This window comes from Coregonus lavaretus (assembly GCF_964263955.1).
Source record: "Coregonus lavaretus genome assembly, chromosome: 5".
NCBI classification, from domain to species: Eukaryota; Metazoa; Chordata; class Actinopteri; order Salmoniformes; family Salmonidae; genus Coregonus; species Coregonus lavaretus.
Window position 1 is genome coordinate 70,667,351 of NC_139992.1, and position 22,728 is coordinate 70,690,078.

The 22,728-nt window shown below is 43.0% G+C and overlaps 1 protein-coding gene across 3 annotated transcripts in view; it reads left to right on the top strand.

Annotated features, from left to right (window-relative positions):
- The window catches only part of LOC311130062 (high affinity cGMP-specific 3',5'-cyclic phosphodiesterase 9A-like), a 33,133-nt gene extending 14,370 nt beyond the window's left edge, over nt 1-18,763 (top strand). Inside the window, exons 2-19 of one of the 3 annotated variants that reach the window (XM_084162703.1) lie at nt 2,052-2,122; nt 2,618-2,695; nt 5,252-5,295; nt 8,736-8,790; nt 9,097-9,167; nt 12,085-12,169; nt 12,600-12,660; nt 13,551-13,625; nt 13,995-14,081; nt 14,225-14,329; nt 14,844-14,926; nt 15,120-15,276; nt 15,387-15,500; nt 15,731-15,835; nt 17,836-17,964; nt 18,073-18,168; nt 18,294-18,351; nt 18,452-18,763. In XM_084162703.1, the coding sequence (XP_084018829.1) occupies nt 2,052-2,122; nt 2,618-2,695; nt 5,252-5,295; nt 8,736-8,790; nt 9,097-9,167; nt 12,085-12,169; nt 12,600-12,660; nt 13,551-13,625; nt 13,995-14,081; nt 14,225-14,329; nt 14,844-14,926; nt 15,120-15,276; nt 15,387-15,500; nt 15,731-15,835; nt 17,836-17,964; nt 18,073-18,168; nt 18,294-18,341 (1,464 nt within the window). In that variant the 3' untranslated portion in view covers nt 18,342-18,351; nt 18,452-18,763. Of the gene's footprint in view, nt 1-2,051; nt 2,123-2,617; nt 2,696-5,251; nt 5,296-8,735; nt 8,791-9,096; nt 9,168-12,084; nt 12,170-12,599; nt 12,661-13,550; nt 13,626-13,717; nt 13,793-13,994; nt 14,082-14,224; nt 14,330-14,843; nt 14,927-15,119; nt 15,277-15,386; nt 15,501-15,730; nt 15,836-17,835; nt 17,965-18,072; nt 18,188-18,293; nt 18,352-18,451 lie in introns of all 3 variants that reach the window. The other 2 variants (XM_084162704.1, XM_084162702.1) reach the window with 2 other exon arrangements.
- The last annotated feature ends 3,965 nt before the right edge of the window (nt 18,764-22,728 follow it).

A 22,728-nucleotide genomic window follows, 5' to 3' on the forward strand; every position in this document is an offset into this window, starting at 1 on the left:
TATAGACGAGATGGAACATGATGTTACTGTAGGTCTACTACACGTCTCTATAGAGGAGATGGAACATGTGTAGTAGACCTACAGTAACATCATGTTCCATCTCCTCTATAGAGATGTGTAGTAGACCTACAGTAACATCATGTTCCATCTCCTCTATAGAGAGACGTGTAGTAGACCTACAGTAACATCATGTTCCATCTCCTCTATAGAGACGTGTAGTAGACCTACAGTAACATCATGTTCCATCTCCTCTATAGAGACGTGTAGTAGACCTACAGTAACATCATGTTCCATCTCCTCTATAGAGACGTGTAGTAGACCTACAGTAACATCGTCTCTAGAGAGGAGATGGAACATGATGTTACTGTAGGTCTACTACACGTCTCTCTATAGAGGAGATGGAACAGGATGTTACTGTAGGTCTACTACACGTCTCTATAGAGGAGATGGAACATGATGTTACTGTAGGTCTACTACACGTCTCTATAGAGGAGATGGAACATGATGTTACTGTAGGTCTACTACACGTCTCTCTATAGAGGAGATGGATCATGATGTTACTGTAGGTCTACTACACGTCTCTATAGAGGAGATGAAACATGATGTTACTGTAGGCATACAGTAGCCTTTATGCATTTTTCTGAAAACGGATATGGGAAATGGATTAACAATAACTAAATGAATTTTTAGGATTTGTGACTAAACAATCCTGCAGTTTATATTGTATTTCATGGTGAATTGTCTGTTTGTGAACATAAGTGGCTCTTTGCTTACATGTCTCTGAACTTAACACATCACTGTCTGACACACCTGTGACAGCCTGCCACTGACAGGTTTCTGGAGTGCTCTCTGTCTCTCTCATCTCTCCCCCTCCTCCTCTCTCCCCCCATCCCTCTTTCCCTCTTACCCTACACATTTCTCCATCTCTCTCCTTCTTACCCTTGTTGCCGTGGTTCCTTTTGTCACCTATTTTAGTGACTTTGTTGTCCCTGCCGATGGCATAAGAATCAAGATGCTTTTATCTAAATGGGTCAAAGTCATCTGTGTTGGTGAAGCTGGGGTTGACACTAGAAATGACTGACTGACTTGTCACTGTTGATGACGGCACTCAACATTATTTGGAAGGCAATAAAAGGAGAGGAGGGGTGGGATGGGGGGATATATACTGCAGTGCGCTGGAATCTGCATATTTGTAATGAAAAGAAAGCCCAGAATGAGAGACCTGTCAATACAGAAAGCAGTCAGAATCCTTCTTCCCTCCCTAGTGGGGGGGTTGGTCCATTTTCTCTCACTCTGTACTCTGATGGTGCTTGAGGGGATAGTAGAACAGGCTGACTAAATACACTGGTTTGGTGGTCTGCTGTACCACCCTGATCACTGGGAATATATTCCACGTCTAGTATTAGTATCTCCATATATGCATATATTTCCATAATATACACTGTTAGAAAAAAGGGTTCCAAATGGGTTCTTTGACTGTCCCCATAGGAGAACCATTTTTGGTTCCAGGTAGAACCCATTTTGGTTTCAGGTAGAACCCTTTTGGGTTCCATGTAGAACCCTCTGTGGAAAGAGTTCTTCATGGAACCCAAAAGGGTTCTACCTGGAACCAAAAAGGGTTCTTCAAAGGGTTTTCTTATTTATTTATTTATTTTTAATTCTCAACATGCTGTATCCCTTAGATCTAAGTTGTTATGTGAACATGAATGTTTTGCTCACATGTCAAACATGATGTACTCAGTGTGGACTTTGTTGGGCTACTGACACTATAAATAGAGTATTGCATGCTACACTATTAGAAAAATCTAGAACCAAAAAGGGTTATTCGGCTGTCCCCATAGGAGAACCCTTTGAAGAACCCCCTTTGGGTTCCATGTAGAACCCTTTGTGGAAAGGTGGGAAAATAGTTCTACCTGGAACCAAAAAGGCTTCTCCTATGGGGACAGCCGCAGAACCCTTTTGGAACCCTTTTTTCTAAGAGTGTATGCATTATATATCATATATGTACTAGATCATGACTATGTTTCGTGTCTTTGCTACCCTTCCCGTAGGTGGTCTTCAGCAGATTCTGCAGCCCGTACGATATCAAGGAGTTATTCTGTACCGCTCTAGGTCTTCCAAGGTAATGCTCTGCTCTGCTCTCTTTTTCCCTCGTCAGTTCAGCTGTGAAGCTTAGAATCGTCTCTGTCACAGTCCTGTTAGGGTCCTTTAATCTCTCTGTCTGCTAGGCTGTTTTTCTAATGTTGTTTTGAGGATCACTTCTATTAGATGCCACATTGAGGACACATACTGTATAGTGACAAGATAAGACTCTATAGTGAGTGGCCTAGTCCCAATAGTCTTGACTAGCTTCCATCTCTCGCTTGGTTTCCTTGATTGATATTTGGAATTACATTTACATTTTAGTAATTTAGCAGACGCTCTTATCCAGAGCGACTTACAGTTAGTGCATACATGTTCATACTGGCCCCCCGTGGGAAATGAACCCACAACCCTGGCGTTGCAAGCGCCATGCTCTACCAACTGAGCTATGTGCCCAACACCTACACTCTCTTCATTGAACCATAGTGGGACACATCCTCAGAGAGAGTTTCCCTGCTTTGTCTGTTTTGGACAGGAACACCACCTTGTCTCTGCTGGATTCCACGGGAGCTATGGTGTCCATCGACCCCACCATGCCACACAACACCGAGAGGTAGGCCCTGTCACATCTACATTCAGGGATGGAATTTAAGGATTTCTGGCACTGGCCAGCCGGGCTAGTAGACTTAAATTCTTTACTAGCCCTGGTCCAAAATCTGTGCCATGCAATATTTGAAAATATACAATTTCACTAGCCGGCGGGCTAATTGGACACATTTTCTACTAGCCCGGTCTGAAAAATACTAGCCATGGGCTAGAGGGCTACCTTCATTTCCTTCCCTGTTTACATTTATAGCAGAAAAATACATACAGTGGGGAAAAAAAGTATTTAGTCAGCCACCAATTGTGCAAGTTCTCCCACTTAAAAAGATGAGAGAGGCCTGTAATTTTCGTCATAGGTACACGTCAACTATGACAGACAAAATGAGAAAAAAAAATCCAGAAAATCACATTGTAGGATTTTTTATGAATTTATTGACATATGATGGTGGAAAATAAGTATTTGGTCAATAACAAAAGTTTCTCAATACTTTGTTATATACCCTTTGTTGGCAATGACACAGGTCAAACGTTTTCTGTAAGTCTTCACAAGGTTTTCACACACTGTTGCTGGTATTTTGGCCCATTCCTCCATGCAGATCTCCTCTAGAGCAGTGATGTTTTGGGGCTGTCGCTGGGCAACACAGACTTTCAACTCCCTCCAAAGATTTTCTATGGGGTTGAGATCTGGAGACTGGCTAGGCCACTCCAGGACCTTGAAATGCTTCTTACGAAGCCACTCCTTCGTTGCCCGGGCGGTGTGTTTGGGATCATTGTCATGCTGAAAGACCCAGCCATGTTTCATCTTCAATGCCCTTGCTGATGGAAGGAGGATTTCACTCAAAATCTCACGATACATGGCCCCATTCATTCTTTCCTTTACACGGATTAGTCGTCCTGGTCCCTTTGCAGAAAAACAGCCCCAAAGCATGATGTTTCCAACCCCATGCTTCACAGTAGGTATGGTGTTCTTTGGATGCAACTCAGCATTCTTTGTCCTCCAAACATGACGAGTTGAGTTTTTACCAAAAAGTTATATTTTGGTTTCATCTGACCGTATGACATTCTCCCAATCCTCTTCTGGATCATCCAAATGCACTTCAGACGGGCCTGGACATGTACTGGCTTAAGCAGGGGGACACGTCTCGCACTGCAGGATTTGAGTCCCTGGCGGCGTAGTGTGTTACTGATGGTAGGCTTTGTTACTTTGGTCCCAGCTCTCTGCAGGTCATTCACTAGGTCCCCCCGTGTGGTTCTGGGATTTTTGCTCACCGTTCTTGTGATCATTTTGACCCCACGGGGTGAGATCTTGCGTGGAGCCCCAGATCGAGGGAGATTATCAGTGGTCTTGTATGTCTTCCATTTCCTAATAATTGCTCCCACAGTTGATTTCTTCAAACCAAGCTGCTTACCTATTGCAGATTCAGTCTTCCCAGCCTGGTGCAGGTCTACAATTTTGTTTTTGGTGTCCTTTGACAGCTCTTTGGTCTTGGCCATTGTGGAGTTTGGAGTGTGACTGTTTGAGGTTGTGGACAGGTGTCTTTTATACTGATAACAAGTTCAAACAGGTGCCATTAATACAGGTAACGAGTGGAGGACAGAGGAGCCTCTTAAAGAAGAAGTTACAGGTCTGTGAGAGCCAGAAATCTTGCTTGTTTGTAGGTGACCAAATACTTATTTTCCACCATAATTAGCAAATAAATTCATTAAAAATCCTACAATGTGATTTTCTGGATTTTTTTTTCTCAATTTGTCTGTCATAGTTGACGTGTACCTATGATGACAATTACAGGCCTCTCTCATCTTTTTAAGTGGGAGAACTTGCACAATTGGTGGCTGACTAAATACTTTTTTTCCCCACTGTATGTTGGTCCTTAAATGCATAATCTGTCATTTCAGCAGCCTAAACTCATAAGCAGAAGTTACATTCTTCAAGGGTTAATGGTTATATTATTGATTGAAATCTCCATTCAACAGCAGGAAGTATCCCAGATTGTGCCCTATTGCCCAGGACTTGTTAGGCCGAAAATACTAACAGATCCAAGGTCAGGGTGGATCAGTGAGCACACACACACACACACACACACACACACACACACACACACACACACACACACACACACACACATACACACACACACATACACATACACACATACACATACACACACACACATACACACACATACACACACACACACACGCTTGTTTTACTAACCAAATTGCCTAACCCCTAACCCCTAATCCTAATTCTAACCCTAAACCTAACCCCTAAGCCTAAAATAGCATTTTTCCTTGTGGAGACTGGCAAAACATCCCCACTTGTCTGAATTTTCCTTGTTTTACTATCCTTGTGAGGACTTCTGGTCCCCACAAGGATAGTAAAACCTAAAAGACACATACACACAGCCCCCAGCGTGTCCTCACACTTCAGACGCTGAGTAAGAGAGTTGGAGGAAGAGGACATTCACAACACGTCTGATTAGGAGGAAGGGGGGACGTATTTGAGTACTGCACCACTTGCTGTCTAAACTGACTGGTGTGTATGTGTGTGTTCTGTTTGTTGAAGGTCACCGTACAGAGTGGTGCCCCTGACTGGAGGACAGCTAGCTGGTGAGTCCCAGGGGGCCATTGGCTTTTCACATACATGCACTGACTATGCAAATAGACACGCATGGCTGACAAGCACATACAAAATATTTCATTAGCATATGCATACGTACCATATCGTATATAGCATATATGCAAGCATGCACATACACAAAGCACAGCACACTAACCCACATACCTGATGTGCACACTGCACATAAAGAAGCATAATCATTAACATGTGTAAGCAATAGACACAGATACATAAACGTAAACACACTCAGACACACACACACACTATATTATTTACTGTTTTGGTTGGTTAATGACCTCAGTTTATGGGAAATGTCACGTAGTAAACCTGGCTGATTTAACAGTGTGACGAGACCCAGTTCCCCAGTGTAGGGAAGGAAACAAAACAACATCCTTATTGTCAGTCATCACTCACACACAAGAGTACACAGACAGGCCAGCTGAACATCTGGGAAAAATTCCATGAAGAGCAGCTTGTGTCTTTGTTCCACATTTTTTTAAAGCTTTATTTTAGCAGGCCCAAGGTCTCTTTTGCAGGTTTGCAGGAGTCCTGCAAATACACTTTTTTACAAATACCACATAATAACAAATATTAAACATTCAAGAGAAACAATCACATTCCTCAGTAAAGAGGTCCTCAATCAACAATGTGAACTTCCCGAGAGGCACCTGTACATCTAGTGGTAGGGAACTCTGTAGATTGTTCCATACATGGGGTGCAAAAAACATCTACACAACAATCACCTGGTTCAATACCATATAACTCAAATTGATTGTTTTGATACAGTGATGGAACCTTACGGGCAGTGATGCGGTTTAGTGTGCCCCTGACCTCTAATGAAATAGTGTTCTAGCATTAATGTGACACGGGAAGGTAGCATTAATGAGACACGGTGTACAACAGGACAGCATTAATGTGACACGGTGTACAATAGGACAGCATTAATGTGACACGGTGTACAACAGGATAGCATTAATGTGACACGGTGTACAACAGGCTAGCATTAATGTGACACGGTGTACAATAGGACAGCATTAATGTGACACGGTGTACAATAGGACAGCATTAATGAGACACTGTGTACAACAGGATAGCATTAATGAGACACTGTGTACAACAGGATAGCATTAATGTGACCAGGGGCGGTGTGTTCATTAGGGCGATATGGGCGACGCACTGCCAAACGGGAAAAGCAAGGGATTTTTTTTCTAATCAATTATATCACGGCAACAGTAGTTATCAGTGTTCTAATCTAGACGTCTGATCTGCCACTAAATGTCCAATCAGGCTAAAGTCGTGCTTCAAATGGCCCCGCCCGTTTTGGGGCGATTTCAGTCAGGTTGAAAATCGCCCAGAAGTCTCTCATAGCCTCTCATGTAAAATCTTTTTTTTTCAAATATCAGAGCTTTCAATACAATCTCTATGGGTTTCTGAGGGCTTGCACTTACGCGCTTTCGTCATACGTAACATAACCATGAACGTAACTAAGAAAAGAGCGGGTAGCAGCGTCAATCAATTCACGTACTACTATCAAGATGGCTATAGCGTTCAGTGCAACTCGATTGTCTCTTTGAAAGAAGTTCACATCAAAGACCATTCAAAACGAGCTACTGGAGTGTATGCTAGCGGTCATGAGGGAACATATTGTGGAGGAGGTGAAGTCGGCGAACTTCGTAGCTATCCAAGCTGACGAGACCACGGACGTTTCTACACATACACAGCTGGTGCTGAGGTACATAGATAGCAACCACAGAGTGCAGGAGCGCTTTTTTGAGTTCCTTCCCATCTCGGAATCAACCTCAGTCTCAATCGCCAGTGTGCTTTTGGAGAGACTGAAACTGAGAGTCAAACTCATTGCGCAAGCTTACGATGGAGCCAGTGTGATGAGGGGAGAGAAGGCTGGTGTGCAGCAAAAGGTACGTGAGCATTTCAAGAATGCCCATTACGTGCATTGCTATGTGCATCAGCTGAATTTTATGCCTGATTTCAATGAGAAAGTCATTGACCGCTTTGCTGCATTGAAAGAGAGAAGAGAACAGTTTCAGTACAAGTAATGTAGCCTCTCTCTCTCTTTGTCCCTCCCTGTCTGTCTCTTTAACACACACACGCCCAAATCAGTTCACAGTTGATGTTGTTTAAAATAGTTATTTTTCATTAAAAAAAAAGTAAAACTTTTTTTTTACAAATCTATACAATTGGCCAGAATATGGTTGTTCATATTTACAAATCTATACAATTGGCCAGAATATGGTTGTTCATTTTTACAAAGCCATACAGATAGCTGTGTTTACCTTTTCTATAAATTATTTTCAAATTCTGTTTTCAGGCAAAATGTCTATCACTGTTCATTTTCACAAATCTATACAAGAGGGCAGAATATGGAAGTGTATAAACATTTCCTATTACCAATAACTTGCATCAATGTTTTCAGTAGCCTCTATCAAAAGCTCCTGCTTGCTTGTTGTGAATTATGCTCAGGTGCACATATTTCCAATTCAACCATGAGGCCTTTTTGAAGCAAGTAATGTGTATATCAGTATTGACTTATATGCTGCCCCTGTCTTCATGTTGTTGCTGGACATATCTTTTTTAAAATGTGTGTAGGTCACCTAAATCATCAGAAAAATTGCCCCCCCTGAGAATTTTTTCAGGAGCCGCCACTGAATGTGACACGGTGTACAACAGGACAGCATTAATGTGACACGGTGTACAACAGGATAGCATTAATGTGACACGGTGTACAATAGGATAGCATTAATATGACACAGTGTACAACAGGATAGCATTAATGTGACACGTGTACAATAGGATCAGTCCAACAGGTGCCAGATGGTTTTACTAGTTCACATACCTGCACTTTTATTGGCCTCTCAGGTGAACTTTGGCCACAAGTCTGCTCTGCACCAATAGCAGAGTTATTTTCTGTGTGTGGGAAGGGAAATTACAAGTGCCTTGTTAACATATCAAGCTGGCACCATCTTGAAATGTGACTACTGCATTCAGTAATGAGACAGAGAAAACACTCTCTCTTCTTTTGCCATCTGTTGTGTTTGTTTCATTCTCTTGTTGTTGCTGGTTTACATAAGGTATGTGTGTGTGTGCGTGCGTGTTTGTGTTTGAGTGTGATAAAGGGGCAATCAAAATCTGTTACACCCCCAGGCTCGGATAGAATTTACATTTTTACACTTTAGCCATTTAGCAGACGCTCTTATCCAGAGCGACTTACAGTTAGTGAGTGGATACATTTTTCATACTGGCCCCCCGTGGGAATCAAACCCACAACCCTGGCGTTGCAAGCGCCATGCTCTACCAACTGAGCTACATTTAATGAAACGCTTCAGACATGTGTGCAGTGTTGTCGTTACAGCACAGAGTGAAGTATGAGTTGTGTTTTCCCTGTGTGCAATGCAGTACCATCTTTTTCTTCCAGATAAAGAGGAACTCTTCCAGAATGTATTGACACAGGTGGCAGAGCAGTTTTCCAGGTAAGAGCACTGATGTAGCTTTCATGGAAATGTTGTCTCTTGCTTCGTAAATCCTTTTTGTTCTCTTGTTTTCGTAAATGTACGCTATTTGTGTCACTGTATTATTGAGTGTGCTGCTTTCAGATAATGATTGCTCTCTGTCCCTTTTGTTCTCTCTTTCCCTCCCTCTCTCTCTTTCTTTATCTCTCTCTTTCTCGATCTCATTTTCTCGCTCTCTTTTTCTGTCTCTTTCTCTCTTTCTATCTCCCCTTTCTTTTCTCTCCCCATCTCTCTCTCTGTCTGTCCTTCACTCTCTTTCTTTTGCAGAGCGTTTAAAATCAACGAGCTGAAGACGGAGGTGACGAACCGCTTGGCCATGTTGGAGAAGAGAGTGGAGCGTGAGTCATACAGTACTGTGTGTGTCTGTGTGTTTATTTCTCCCTAGAGAGGAGACAGCCTCTGCTTATATCAAAGTATTGTTACCTGCCATGGGGAATACAGAGCAAATACACTGAATGTAGAAAATAGAAGAATACAATATGGTCCTTTAACAGATGATTTTGATCTAAGGTGACTTCTAGTTTTATTTTATTTATATATATTTTTTACCCCTTTTTCTCCCCAATTTCGTGACATCCAATTGGTAGTTACAGTCTTGTCCCATCGCTGCAACTCCCGTACGGACTCGGGAGAGGCGAAGGTCGAGAGCCATGCGTCCTCCGAAACACAACCCTGCCAAGCTGCACTGCTTCTTGACACACTATTCACTTAACCCGGAAGCCAGCCGCACCAATGTGTCGGAGGAAACGCCGTACAACTGGCGACCGTGTGTGCGCCCGGCCCGCCACAGGAGTCGCTAGAGCACGATGGGACATCCTGGCCGGCCAAACCCTCCCCTAGCCCGGACAACACTGGGCCAATTGTGCGTCGCTTCATGGGTCTCCCGGTCGTGGCCGGCTGCAACACAGCCCGGGATCGAACCCGGATCTGTAGAGACACCTCAAGCACTGCATTGCCTTAGACCGCTGTGCCACTCGGGAGGCCCTGGTGACTTTTAGTTAAAGAGTGACATACAATGACAAAAAATAACTAAAATGTAATACCAAGCGGATGCCCTAAAACCGTATTCAGTATTCACTTTCAGTAAGTGTATGTGTGGCCCGTGTATGAGGCAATCGAACCCTCACGGAAACTGTGCAGTAAGGCGTGCAGTAAACATTGTTCTTCTACTGTATGTGAGCAGGCATATTTTAATAGCTTTAATTGCCACTCATTAACTTGGCTGGATGGGACATTTTAATAGAAATAGTAGCCCCGGGAGATTGAGTCATAAAAAGATGATGTTAAAGGAAATGTCACAGCTGCTCTATTTCACTAAACACTGACTGTACAAAACATTAGGAACACCTTCTCTTTCCATGCCATAGACTGACCAGGTGAATCCAGGTGAAATCTATGATCCTTTATTGATGGCACCTGTTAAATCCACTTCAATCAGTGTAGATGAAGGGGAGGAGACAGGATAAAGAAGGATTTTTAAGCCTTGAGACAATTGAGACATGGATTGTGTATGTGTGCCATTCAGAGGGTGAATTGGCAAGACAAAATATTTAAGTTCCCTTGAATGGGATATGGTAGTAGGTGCCAGGTGCACCGGTTTGAGTGTGTCAAGAACTGCAACGCTGCTGGGTTTTTCACGCTCAACTGTTTCCCGTGTGTATCAAGAATGGTCCACCACCCAAAGGACATCCAGTCAAAGGCAGGCCAGTGGTCGAAAACGGGTCATTGATGAAAGAGGAAAATGGAGGCTGACATGAATTGTGCAGAGCAACAGATGGGCTACAGTTAGTCAACTGACAGTCCAGTACAACAGTGGTGCCCAAAGACCCATAAAAGAATGCACAACTCGTCGTACCTTGACACAAATGGGGTATGGCAGCCAACAACCTTACAGAGTTCTACTTCTTTCAGCAAAAAACAAGAAACTGCAGTTGCAGTGGGCTAAGGAACTAAAAACCTTGAACACTTTGATGGAAAGACTAGGGTATGGAGAAAACCACACGTTTTTGGGGGACTGAGTGGCGCAGCTGTCTAAGGCACTGCATCGCAGTGCTAGAGGCATTACTACAGACCCGGGTTCGATCCCGGGCTGTATCACAACCGTTCGGGAGTCCCATAGGGCGGCGCACAATTGGCCCAGCGTCGTCCGGGTTAGGGGAGGGTTTGGCTGGGGTAGACTGTCATTGTAAATAAGAATTTGTTCTTAACTGACTTGCCTAGGTAAATAAAGGTTAAATAAAAACATACGTCCATCGTGCCGCGTGTCAACATTGAAGACTGATAGTGATAGTGATGGTGTGGGGTGTGTTTTCATGGCACACATTGGGCCCCTTGATAAAAGTGGAGCAATGTTTGAATGCCATAGGATATCTGAAAATCATTTCCAATGACAGTGAATTCAGCTTACTGTAGTGGCCTGCCTGTAGGATCTTAATTTGAGCCAGTTTGCTACAGCAGGAAAACAATCCTGCAGCAACAGAAAATGTGATTTATTATATGGATTGTAATTAATTTTTGCAGGGGTTGATGCGTTTTTCGTAAGGGAAAATCAAGTCTGAAATTTCAAAGTGGAAATTACAAACTTCAGAAGCCTTTATAAACCTCAAATACACTACACGTTTTAAATGACCTGCATTGCAGGAAAGTTCTCCTACAACAGGGTGATCAAATTAAGATCCTACATCTATGCTAGCTGTCCTTGACCCTATAATAAATCATACTGCTGCCTATTTAATCTATTTCTGTCCATTTTGTTGTGTGCCAGGAAGTTAGTTTACACCCTCCCACACTATGCTCGCTGGCTTCTCTTTGAGCTTTGGTTCGATGTGGTAGATCTCTCTAATCAGATTGTAAAAATGGCTACAAAATCGAATCGATAAAGATGGCTTGATATGCCTCATTCCATCAAAGTACTGGTAGTACATTGGGTTTCCTCCTGTTTTTGCACCGTACTGTATGTTTCAAAGGCCTCTACGGCCTTCAGCTGTTCTGTCACAATTTGTTCCGTGCACACATGGTGCTCTAGCCTCCCTGTGCAGTCCAGTGGGAACATTTAATCAGTAATCAATCTTTAATCATTACATCGTCTTTCACTGTAAAGTACTGCTACTGTGATGGCTGGGGGATGTTTTGAGGTTCATTTGTTCTGGATGACTGACTGCCTCAGGCCCAGGTCACCTGACTATTGGTATTGTAGGATATATTAACCTCGCTCCCTCTCTCTCTTTCCCTCCCTCTCTCATTCTCTCTCTGCAGTGGAAGGGATGAAGGTGGTGGAGATAGAGAAGTGTCGCAGTGACATCAAGAAGCTCCGGGAGGAGATGGCCTCCAGGAACAACAGGTTAGTCACATGATTATCTGATCATCTTTGAAGCTTGACCTCTAGCTTTGACCCGAATCCTGATAACGATGTCCAATGTAAGCCTGAATGATGTTTGTTTTCTGCGTCTTACATTGAATAGTCTTTGTTAGCTCCTAGTTAGAGGAAATATTGGAGGAAAACTTCCTCTCCCCTGTCTGTCATTAGCAGGGCTTTAAAACCACTGTCCCCAGATCAGTAAGTAGCCTTGCAGGAGCCTTGGCTTGTGTGAGCCGTAATGCCTCATACTGATACTGTTACAGACTGTTACATGCTGTAATATAGGCCTACTGATACTGTTACAGAGGCTAGCATATCGTAATATTTAATATTTCATTACAATCTTCTCACTATGATGTGTGTGTCTATGGTCTGATTATATTAATTGGTTACTGCTTGCTTTGTACTGTAGTCATTTCCTGGATGACAACAAGAAGCTGACACCTCGCAGAGACGTGCCCTCTTACCCCAAAGTAAGTCAGTGGTCTGCAAATTCCTCCTACTTCATTGTCACCGTCAGTCTGTGTTTTGTCATTGTCAATGAGCCTGTTATCAGGTACTGAATGTCCATAGCGTCAGAACACCACCTTTGAATGTCCAGAGTCAGTTGTGTGATCCTCTGGTCCTCTGTAGCTCAGTTGGTAGATCATGGTTCTTGAAACACCAGGAAGGTGGGTTAGATTCCCGGGAACACCCATACGTAACAAATGGATGCACGCATGACTGTGGATAAACTTGTGTGCTAAATGGCATTCCAATTAAGATAGTGTGAGAGATGCACCTCCTATAATCAGATACAGCATCAAAGATGGTGGATAAATTAAGATGTTTCATAAAGGCCGTTTTCCATTGAAAGAATGGTCAAGGTTCCTGTCTGTGTAAGTGGGCGTACCCTCTCTCGCGTGAATATGATTTCCTGCGTGAGCTCAGGGTTCCTCCATAATCTCTGGCAATGCTCACGCGATAGAGGGAATGCCCACTTACACAGACAGAATTGTTTTCAATGGGAAACTGCCCAATAACAGCTGGCTCTGGTCTACTTTATTCCCCTACCCACGCTCACCCGTCCCGCCATACCAGAAAAAAATTGCCTGTGAGATGTCTCGCTTTCTCTTCCGTCTCTGACAGCATGTCCCTAGTTAGGTGCGCCCATCACAGGTGTGCTAATGTTTCCCCTAGTTTTCATTTCTAGGTGGACTGCACTAGGACAGTGGCAAGCTGCCTCACTTAAAGAAATACAGGGGGAAACTAACTGAGGTTAAACCTGCAGTCAGGTGTGCCCAGGTGTGTGTGTGTGTGTGTAGAGGTGAGCCCACAGCCAGCGGAGACAAACATGGTTAACTGGGTGCTCTGTCGCCTGCAGTACATGCTCTCGCAGCAGACCATAGATGCCCTCAGAAAGCCTGCCTTTGACCTCTGGCTGTGGGAGTCCAACGAGGTAAGATGCTGACTTCACTTTGTTCTTCTCTCTCCGCCCCTTCTGTCCCTCTATCTGCATGCGTCTATGTGTGTGTGTATGTGTGTGTGTAGTACCACCTGTCTCAGGAGACAGTGGAAGCTCTCAGACAACCCACCTTTGATGTATGGCAGTGGGAGCCCAATGAGGTGAGGACAGGGGGTTGGACCATACAGGTTCAACTACCATAGATAGGAGAAACTCAACTTCCATAGACACTAAACTCAACCATAGAGTTGTTGACCATAGACAATCAAATACTACCATATAACTGTTGACCATAGATGAACAACCGCAACAAAGTATCGCTCACCTTTGGCCTCACTCCTCCACCTTGCTTCATGTGACCAGATGCTGAGCTGCTTGGAGCACATGTACCACGACTTGGACCTGGTCAAGGACTTCAACATGAACCCCATCACACTGAAGAGGTGGCTGGTAAGACTGCTAGAGATATCTACAACTGATCACCATCTACTGCTGCGGCACTTGTTTCAGGTTACTAGTGGCAGGTTTGTTGTAGCTGTCTGATGGTCTCACACATTCACTCATCTTCCCTCTCCCCCCCTCCCTCCCTGCAGCTTTGTATCCATGACAACTACAGGATGAATCCCTTCCATAACTTCCGCCACTGTTTTTGTGTCACCCAGATGATGTACAGCATGATCTGCCTCTGCAGCCTACAGGTAATACCACAGTAATACCACAGTAATACTACAGTAATACCTCAGATCTATAAAAGGGCAGCATTAATACTGGAGGGATAGAATGGTGAGGAAAAATGATGTTTGTTCTTGAAGAGGAAGGACGAGGGGGAGGGAGAGAGAAGCTGAGAGATGTGTCTGAAAGATAAATTATATTCCCTTGGAGACGCTCCCTTAGACATCATCTCGAACCCAGTTGTCATGGATAACCATTCATGAGAGGTTTATTAATCAAATCCTATAATGGCCAATTACGAGACGGCCATGTTAATGATGTGCTAATGAGATCTCTCACAAACACACACACTTTCACACACACACTCTTTTACACACCACACACTCACTTACACAAACATGAATGCACCTACATGTGCACAGTTGCATGATGCGTACACACACATGCACACACACACACACATGTGCTCACACAGATGGCCCATTAATTGTGAGACTTATAATAATACATAATAATAATTGTGAATTGTGTGTCTTCCAGGAGACGTTCACCCAGGTGGACATTCTGATTCTGATGACAGCTGCAGTGTGCCACGATCTGGATCACCCCGGATACAACAACATGTAATCCATACTTTTATTCTCTCTCTCTCTCTCTTACTCTACCACTGCCATCTGTCTATCTTGATTCAAGAAAATGTGATACAATCTGTCTATCCTAGTTCGATATAGCCTCGGAAACCCAGGTTCCGTTCAACAAGAAGACATTTGAAAGCAAGCCCCTGTGAGACTAAGTCTCCCTCTCTCTGTCTCTCAGGTACCAGATAAACGCGCGGACGGAGCTGGCAGTACGCTACAATGACATCTCCCCTCTGGAGAATCACCACTGTGCCGTGGCCTTCCAGATCTTCTCCCAGCCCGACTGCAACATCTTCTCCACCTTCGACCCCGAGGCCTTCAAACAGATACGCCAGGTAGGGCGTGTGTGTGTGTGGGCATGTTTAACTATACTTGTGTGTGTGTGTATACTACTATAGCAGTAGTCTGATCTATAGTCTGATCTAACCGCCTATTTCTGTCTTAGGGAATCATCACACTGATCCTGGCCACAGACATGGCACGACATGGTGAGATACTGGACTCCTTCAAGCATAAAGTGGACAGCTTTGACTTCACTGATGAAGAGCATGTCATTTGTGTAAGGATACACATTCCTATGTATTTGCAACCTACCGTAGAATGCATATTTTCCACTCCCTTACAGTTTGTGCAGTGTATTTGTCCTCCTGCCCTATGCAGTAATGCTATATTTACAACTTTACTATGTATGATTGTTAGTCCTTTGTGCTGCTATCTATGTGAGCAATCTAGTAGACCCCTTCCCTATACTGAACTCTGCTCTGTGTGACCTTTGACCCCCCCCCCAAGCTGAAGATGGTGCTCATTAAGTGCTGTGATATCTCTAACGAGGTGCGACCCATGGAGGTGGCTGAGCCCTGGGTGGACTGTCTGCTGGAAGAGTACTTCATGCAGGTATGTGAAGCCCTATCTATACTGTATACTTACCTACGTATGTATTTGGACAGTGATGCTAACATTTTTTATTTGGCTCTATACTCCAGCATTTTGGATTTAAGATGAAATGTTTCATATGAGGTGAAATTGGTCCAAATACTTATGACATCTTCAAATGGGGAGGACTAGATATATGAAAATACCCTCAAATAAAAGGTGACATTCTGTACTGTCACTGTATATGAAACATTTGATCTCAAATCCAAAATGGGGAGTGTTTATGCGTTTTTATTCAGTACATAGCCTACTGTGTAATTCAAGGTATGTGTCATACCTGCCTCATATCTCAATCTTGATACATAAGTCTGTGTGAAAATGGAACAACAAATTCCATGAAACATTGTATTTTGATATACAGTGCCTTCAGAAAGTATTCACACCTCTTGACTTTTTCCACATTTTGTTGTGTTACAAAGTGGGATTAAAATTGATTTAATTGTCATGTTTCTAACATTTGTAAAAAAATATATATATATATATATATTTTCAACACTAATATAGGATTCAACCCCCTGAGTCAATACATGTTAGAATCACCTTTGGCAGCGATTACAGCTATGAGTCTTTCTGAGCTTTGCACAGCTGGATTGTACAACATTTGCACTTTTTTAAAAAGAATTATTCTTTAAACTCTGTCAAATTGATTGTTGATCATTGCTAGACAACCATTTTCAGGTCTTGCCATAGATTTTCAAGCCGATTTAAGTCCAAACTGTAACTAGGCCACTCAAGAACTTTCAACGTCGTCTTGGTAAGCAACTCCAGTGTATATGTGGCGTTGTGTTTTAGGTTATTGTCCTGCTGAAAGGTGAATTCATCACCCAGTGTCTGTTGAAAAGCAGACTGAACCAGGTTTTCCTCTAGGATTATGCCAGTGCTTAGCTCTATTCCATTTATTTTGATCCTAAAAAACTCCCTAGTCCTTGCCGATGACAAGCATACCCATAACATGATGCAGCCACCACCATGCTTGAAAATATGAAGAGTGGTACTCAGTGATGTGTTGTATTGGATTTGCCCGAAACATAACGCTTTGTATTCAGGAAATAAAGTTAATTTCTTTGCCACATTTTTTGGCAGTTTTATTTTAGTGCCTTATTGCAAATAGGATGCATGTTTTAGATTTTTTTTATTCTGTACAGGCTTCCTTCTTTTCACTCTGTCATTTAGGTTAGTATTGTGTAGTAACTACAAGATTGTTGATCCATCCTCTGTTTTCTCCTATCACAGCCATTAAACTCTGTAAACTGTTTTAAAGTCACCATTGGCCTCATGGTGAAATCCATGAGCGGTTTTCTTCCTCTCCAGCAACTGAGTTAGGAAGGACACCTGTATCATTGTAGTGACTGGGTGTATTGATACACCATCCAAAATTGAATTAATAACTTCACCATGCTCAAAGGTATATTCAATGTCTGGGTTTTTTTAACCCATCTACCAATAGGTGCCCTTCTTTGCGAGGCATTGGAAAACCTCCCTGGTCTTTGTGGTTAAATCTGTGTTTGAAATGCACTGCTCGACTGAGGGACCTTACAGATAATTGTATGTGTGGGGTACAGAGATGAGGTAGTCATTCAAAAATCACTATTATTGTACACAGAGTGAGTCCATGCAACTTGTTAAGCACATTTTTACTCCTGAACTCATTTAGGCTTGCCATAACAAAAGGGTTGAATACTTATTGACTCAAGACATTTTAGCATTTCATTTTCAATTAATTTGTAAAAATTTCGAAAAACATAATTCCACTTTGACATTATCGGGTATTGTGTGTAGGCCAGTGACACACAATCTCAATTTAATCAATTTTAAATTCATGCTGTAACACAACAAAATGTTGAAAAAGTAAAGGGCTGTGAATACTTTGTGAAAGTACTGTAGATACAGTATTTGCCATTTGTATTAAAAATGATGGATTGCACTGACATCTTTCTCTCTCTTCTCCATCTTTTCCTCAGAGTGACAGGGAGAAGGTGGAGGGTCTGCCTGTGGCCCCCTTCATGGACAGAGAAAAGGTCACCAAACCCACAGCCCAGATCGGCTTCATCAAGTTCGTCCTCATCCCAATGTTTGAGACCGTCATGAAGGTGAGCAATGGATGGATGGGACTGTAAAAAGAGGATGTTGGAGTGATAGGACTGTGATGATGATGATAAAGCCTGCCTCCTTTCTCTCTATCTCTCTCTGTGTCTCAGCTGTTCCCTCAGATTGAGGATGTGATGGTCCAGCCTCTGAGAGAGTCGCGAGACAGATACGAGGAGCTCAAGCAGATCGACGATGCCATGAATGAGGTCAGAGGTATTTGTGTGTGTACGTGTTTTTGTGTTTTATCATTTTTATTTAAGGAGGACATGTTTGCATGTTCTTATGTGTAGTCGCAGTGATTGTAACAGTCCTGTGAATGTTTCTTCTTTAGGTGCAGAAAAAGAAAAGTGAGAACTTGACTATGGGGAAGAAGAAATGAAAGCTCAAAGGTAGGTGTTTTTAAACTGGCTGCATTGAGCAAAGTCTTTCTATACACTATATGGCTCTGGTGCGGTGTAGATGAAATGAATGTGTGTTCTTCTGTTTTAGCTCAAACTTCCTACAGTGGTAAAGGTTGAGTCAGGATGGCAGTCTGAGGAATGGATGGCAGTCTGAGGAATGGGACCAGAGGAAGATGGAAACAGACCAAGCCACTGACTGACTGACTGGCCGGATGGACAATCCAAAGCTTTTATCAGGGAATGTCAACTTGTACAGCACATACTACTTCAGTGAACAATATTTAGATTTTCTCTTGCGTTGTGTTTTTTTTTATGTTGTTTTATACAGAATGTACAGATTTTTAGTCACTTTGGTTGTTTCCTACAAAAATAAAAGGTTTACTTTAATTATAACCTTTCACATAGACTGTTTTGTATTTTGTTTTAAGCATATATGACCATTATAAAGCTTATAAGAGTTATTAGTCTTATATTAGCTGTGGAGAAGTTTCATGTGATTAAGATAGACAGAATGGATGAGGAGCACGTGTTACACTCTCTGTTCTACTCTTTGCCAAGTACCATGTCAGCCTGTGCTCTCAGCATTCTGAACATTCCAAACATCATACACACATAGCCTTGTTGCTGTGGATCAGAAACGTGCCATCCTTCCGTATGCCTCCACTCCCTGTTCACTTTCTGCACATTCCTAGCAAACATAGCAGCTATTGAAGGTTTAAAGAGCTGTCAGTGTGGGGGTGACACTTACAAAACGTGACTTAGTCAAACAGGATGCTGAAACACCTAAAGCCTTTCAATGCAAAACATACATACAAGGGTTGGTTTTAAGAAGAAAGGGCATGGTAAGAGTATTAGGGAGGGTAGATAATGAATGACAGATATGCACTGCCACTGCAGCATGATCAGAGTCCCGTTCCCCTGCTTGAACGTTGCATGCATCAACCAATGGTTGCTATACTGTACTTTGACAGTGGAAGGACTTGGGCCCCCAGTGGTCAAGGTATGACATTACAGGTACATCCTGTTGACAGAAAGCTTGGCTCCAGTTCAGAGGGGTATTAGTATTCCAGAAAGATGGTTTAACAAATTCAGGATTTCCTGAACATGTCCGGCTCCCAGATGAGGGAGTCCAGGATTTCTTGGTTCCAGTACAGCTGCTTCTCGTTTAAGTTATTAGGCTAAGCGAAGCACAGATTGGTTGATCTGACAACTGGCGCGTCGTGCACGCAACATTTAAAAAGGTCCTCAAGTCGATGACAGAAAAAACGATTGATATGGAGTCAAAAGACAGAGCCCAATATTTCACAAGTCAACAACAAGAAACAGTTGTAACAACATACAACGAATATGTTCACATATTTACCAAAAAAAGTAATACATCCACCGCCGCAAGAGCCAGAGAGGGAGCCTGGCAGAAAATTGTAGAGAGAGTAAATATGCAAGTGAAGTGGCACGATTCCAATATCTAATAGGCCTAGTTTAAACACATGGCTGATCAGTAATAATGTTGTCACTTTAAAGAGCACTTTTATTATAACGCTGGTGATATTAAGTGTCAAGGCTATGGCATAATATGGAAGTTGTAGTAGCCTATGTCACAATTGCAATGGTAGGCCCATTCCATAGCCTATGTAGGATGAATACTAATTTATTGAATTCATCAAGTGCTTTTCATGACAACATGAGCAACAATGTGTTCTATGTTTAGTTGTAACCCAATGGGAGTCACAGATCATCTGACAAAAGAAGTAAGGAAGATCATTGAATTGAATGACTGTTTCTGAAAATGATTTGATTTGGTTAAAGTGTAGGCTACAGTATTCAATAGTTACCTGTTTGTTTAAGCTGTGAAAATATTTTCTCCCCTTCATTTGGTCCAGAGGGTCTTTGAATGGGGGATATGTGTCCCATCTATAGCACCAAGGACGTTTGGGAAATCTGCGGGATGAATTAGGCTATTTATCATGTTTATTATGTTGCCTAGCTTTATTAATTTGAGGTTAGCAAAGCATCGCTGGCAGTCAACTGACTACTATACCTGCAATTCTGTAAAAGTCCTCATTAATTATTATATGGACAGCTTGATGGCCAGGGAATGCAACAAATATATTAAACATATATATTCAATGCGATGCAGATTCCTTTTACGGCTCTACACACAGTTGCCTTGCCAAATAGTTCAGCATCTCCCACATTGTACAGGAAATTTCCAGTAGCAAAAAATATCAACCCAATACACAGAGTTTGTATAGCAGTCAAAGCGAAACCGCGTTGGGTTACATTTGGTATGGGTTGAGTAAATTGACCAGATATGAGTGATTGTGCGGAAAAACGATCATGAAAAATAAATTATTCAGAATGGTCTAAAGGATGTATTCGAGGTCCAATAATTTGTTCCCCCTGTAGAGCACGGTGAACAATCCAGGCTCCAATGTCAAGTGGATTTTCCAAGAAGGGACAGGCCATAGTGATGAACAAGAATCTGATTGGCGGAGAAGTCTATTTATTCACCAGGACAGGCTAGAATCAAGTTAAAGTAGTAGGTAGCAGGTTTACAAAAACACATTTACTTGAACAGTGCAGAAGATAAGTTTGGTAACAGAATGACAGCACTACGCTCAGCAACTGAGCTCAAATCAGACCATAAGAGAACAAAAAACAGTTCCTCTCCAAGCATCCACTAGGTTTTGTCTTTGGGGCTATGAGAGGGCACTCAAAGGGGACAAAAGAGGTATTTATGCTGTGTTATGGTCCCCATTTGTCAGCAGTTTGGGCTCTGGGCCTGCTGGCATAACAGCTGCAGGCGTGTCTGTGTGCATGTCCTTCTCTTGGTGCTGTGTAAGCGTTGACAGATGCGAATCTAGTAGGCCATTACCATCTTATCGGAAAGCGCCAACATGGCATGTTGCTCTGTGTGTTTACTGTTTGCCATGTTAAAACTGCGTTACTGTTTCCCCACTTGATTCCCCATGAAGAGTGCATGGTCCACAAGATAACACTCTTAGACAGCCTTGTATAGATGTACATTAAAACTACCCTCTGTAGTGCCTTGCGGTCAGAGGCCAAGCAGTTGCCATACCAGGCGGTGATGCAACCAGTCAGGATGCTCTCGATGGTGCAGCTGTAGAATTTTTTGAGGATCTGAGGACCCATGCCAAATCTTTTTAGTCTCCTGAGGGGGAATAGGCTTTGTCGTGCCCTCTTCACGACTGTCTTGGTGTGTTTGGACCATGATAGTTCGTTGGTGATGTGGACACCAAGGAACTTGAAGCTCTCAACCTGTTCCACTACAGCCCGTCGATGAGAATGGGGGCGTGCTCAGTCCTCTTTTTTTTCCTGTAGTCCACAATCATCTCATTTGTCTTGGTCACGTTGAGGGAGAGGTTGTTGTCCTGGCACCACACGGCCAGATCTCTGACCTCCTCCCTATAGGCTGTCTCATCGTTGTCGGTGATCAGGCCTACCACTGTTGTGTCGTCGGCAAACTTAATGATGGTGTTGGAGTCGTGCCTGGCCATGCAGTCATGGGTGAACAGAGAGTACAGGAGGGGACTGAGCACGCACCCCTGAGGGGCCCCCGTGTTGAGGATCAGTGTGGCAGATGTGTTGTTACCTACCCTTACCACCTGGGGGCGGCCCATCAGGAAGTCCAGGATCCAGTTGCAGAGGGAGGTGTTTAGTCCCAGGATCCTTAGCTTAGTGATGAGCTTAGAGGGCACTATGGTGTTGAATGCTGAGCTGTAGTCAATGAATAGCATTCTCACGTAGGTGTTCCTCTTGTCCAGGTGGGAAAGGGCAGTGTGGAGTGCAATAGAGATTGCATCATCTGTGGATCTGTTGGGGCGGTATGCAAATTGGAGTGGGTCTAGGGTTTCTGGGATAATGCTGTTGATATGAGCCATGACCAGCCTTTCAAAGCACTTCATGGCTACAGACGTCAGTGCTACGGGTCGGTAGTCATTTAGGCAAGTTATCTTAGAGTCCTTGGGCACGGGGACTATGGTGGTCTGCTTGAAACATGTTGGTATTACAGACTCAGTCAGGGACATGTTGAAAATGTCAGTGAAGACACTTGCCAGTTGGAATACAACAGGTATATACTTTATTGTGAAATGCTTACTTATGAGCCCTTTCCCAACAACCCAGAGTTAAAAATTAAGAAAACTGCTAAAAATTTAAAAGGAAATAGTAACACAATAAAATAACAATAATGAGACTATATACAAGGAATACCGGTACAGAGTCAATGTACAGGTGTAGGTAGGGGTAAAAGTGACTAGGCAATCAGGATATATAAGCAGGGTATGTGTGTGGTGTGTGTGGTGCCAATATGCATGTGTGTGAGTATGTATGTATGTGTGTGTT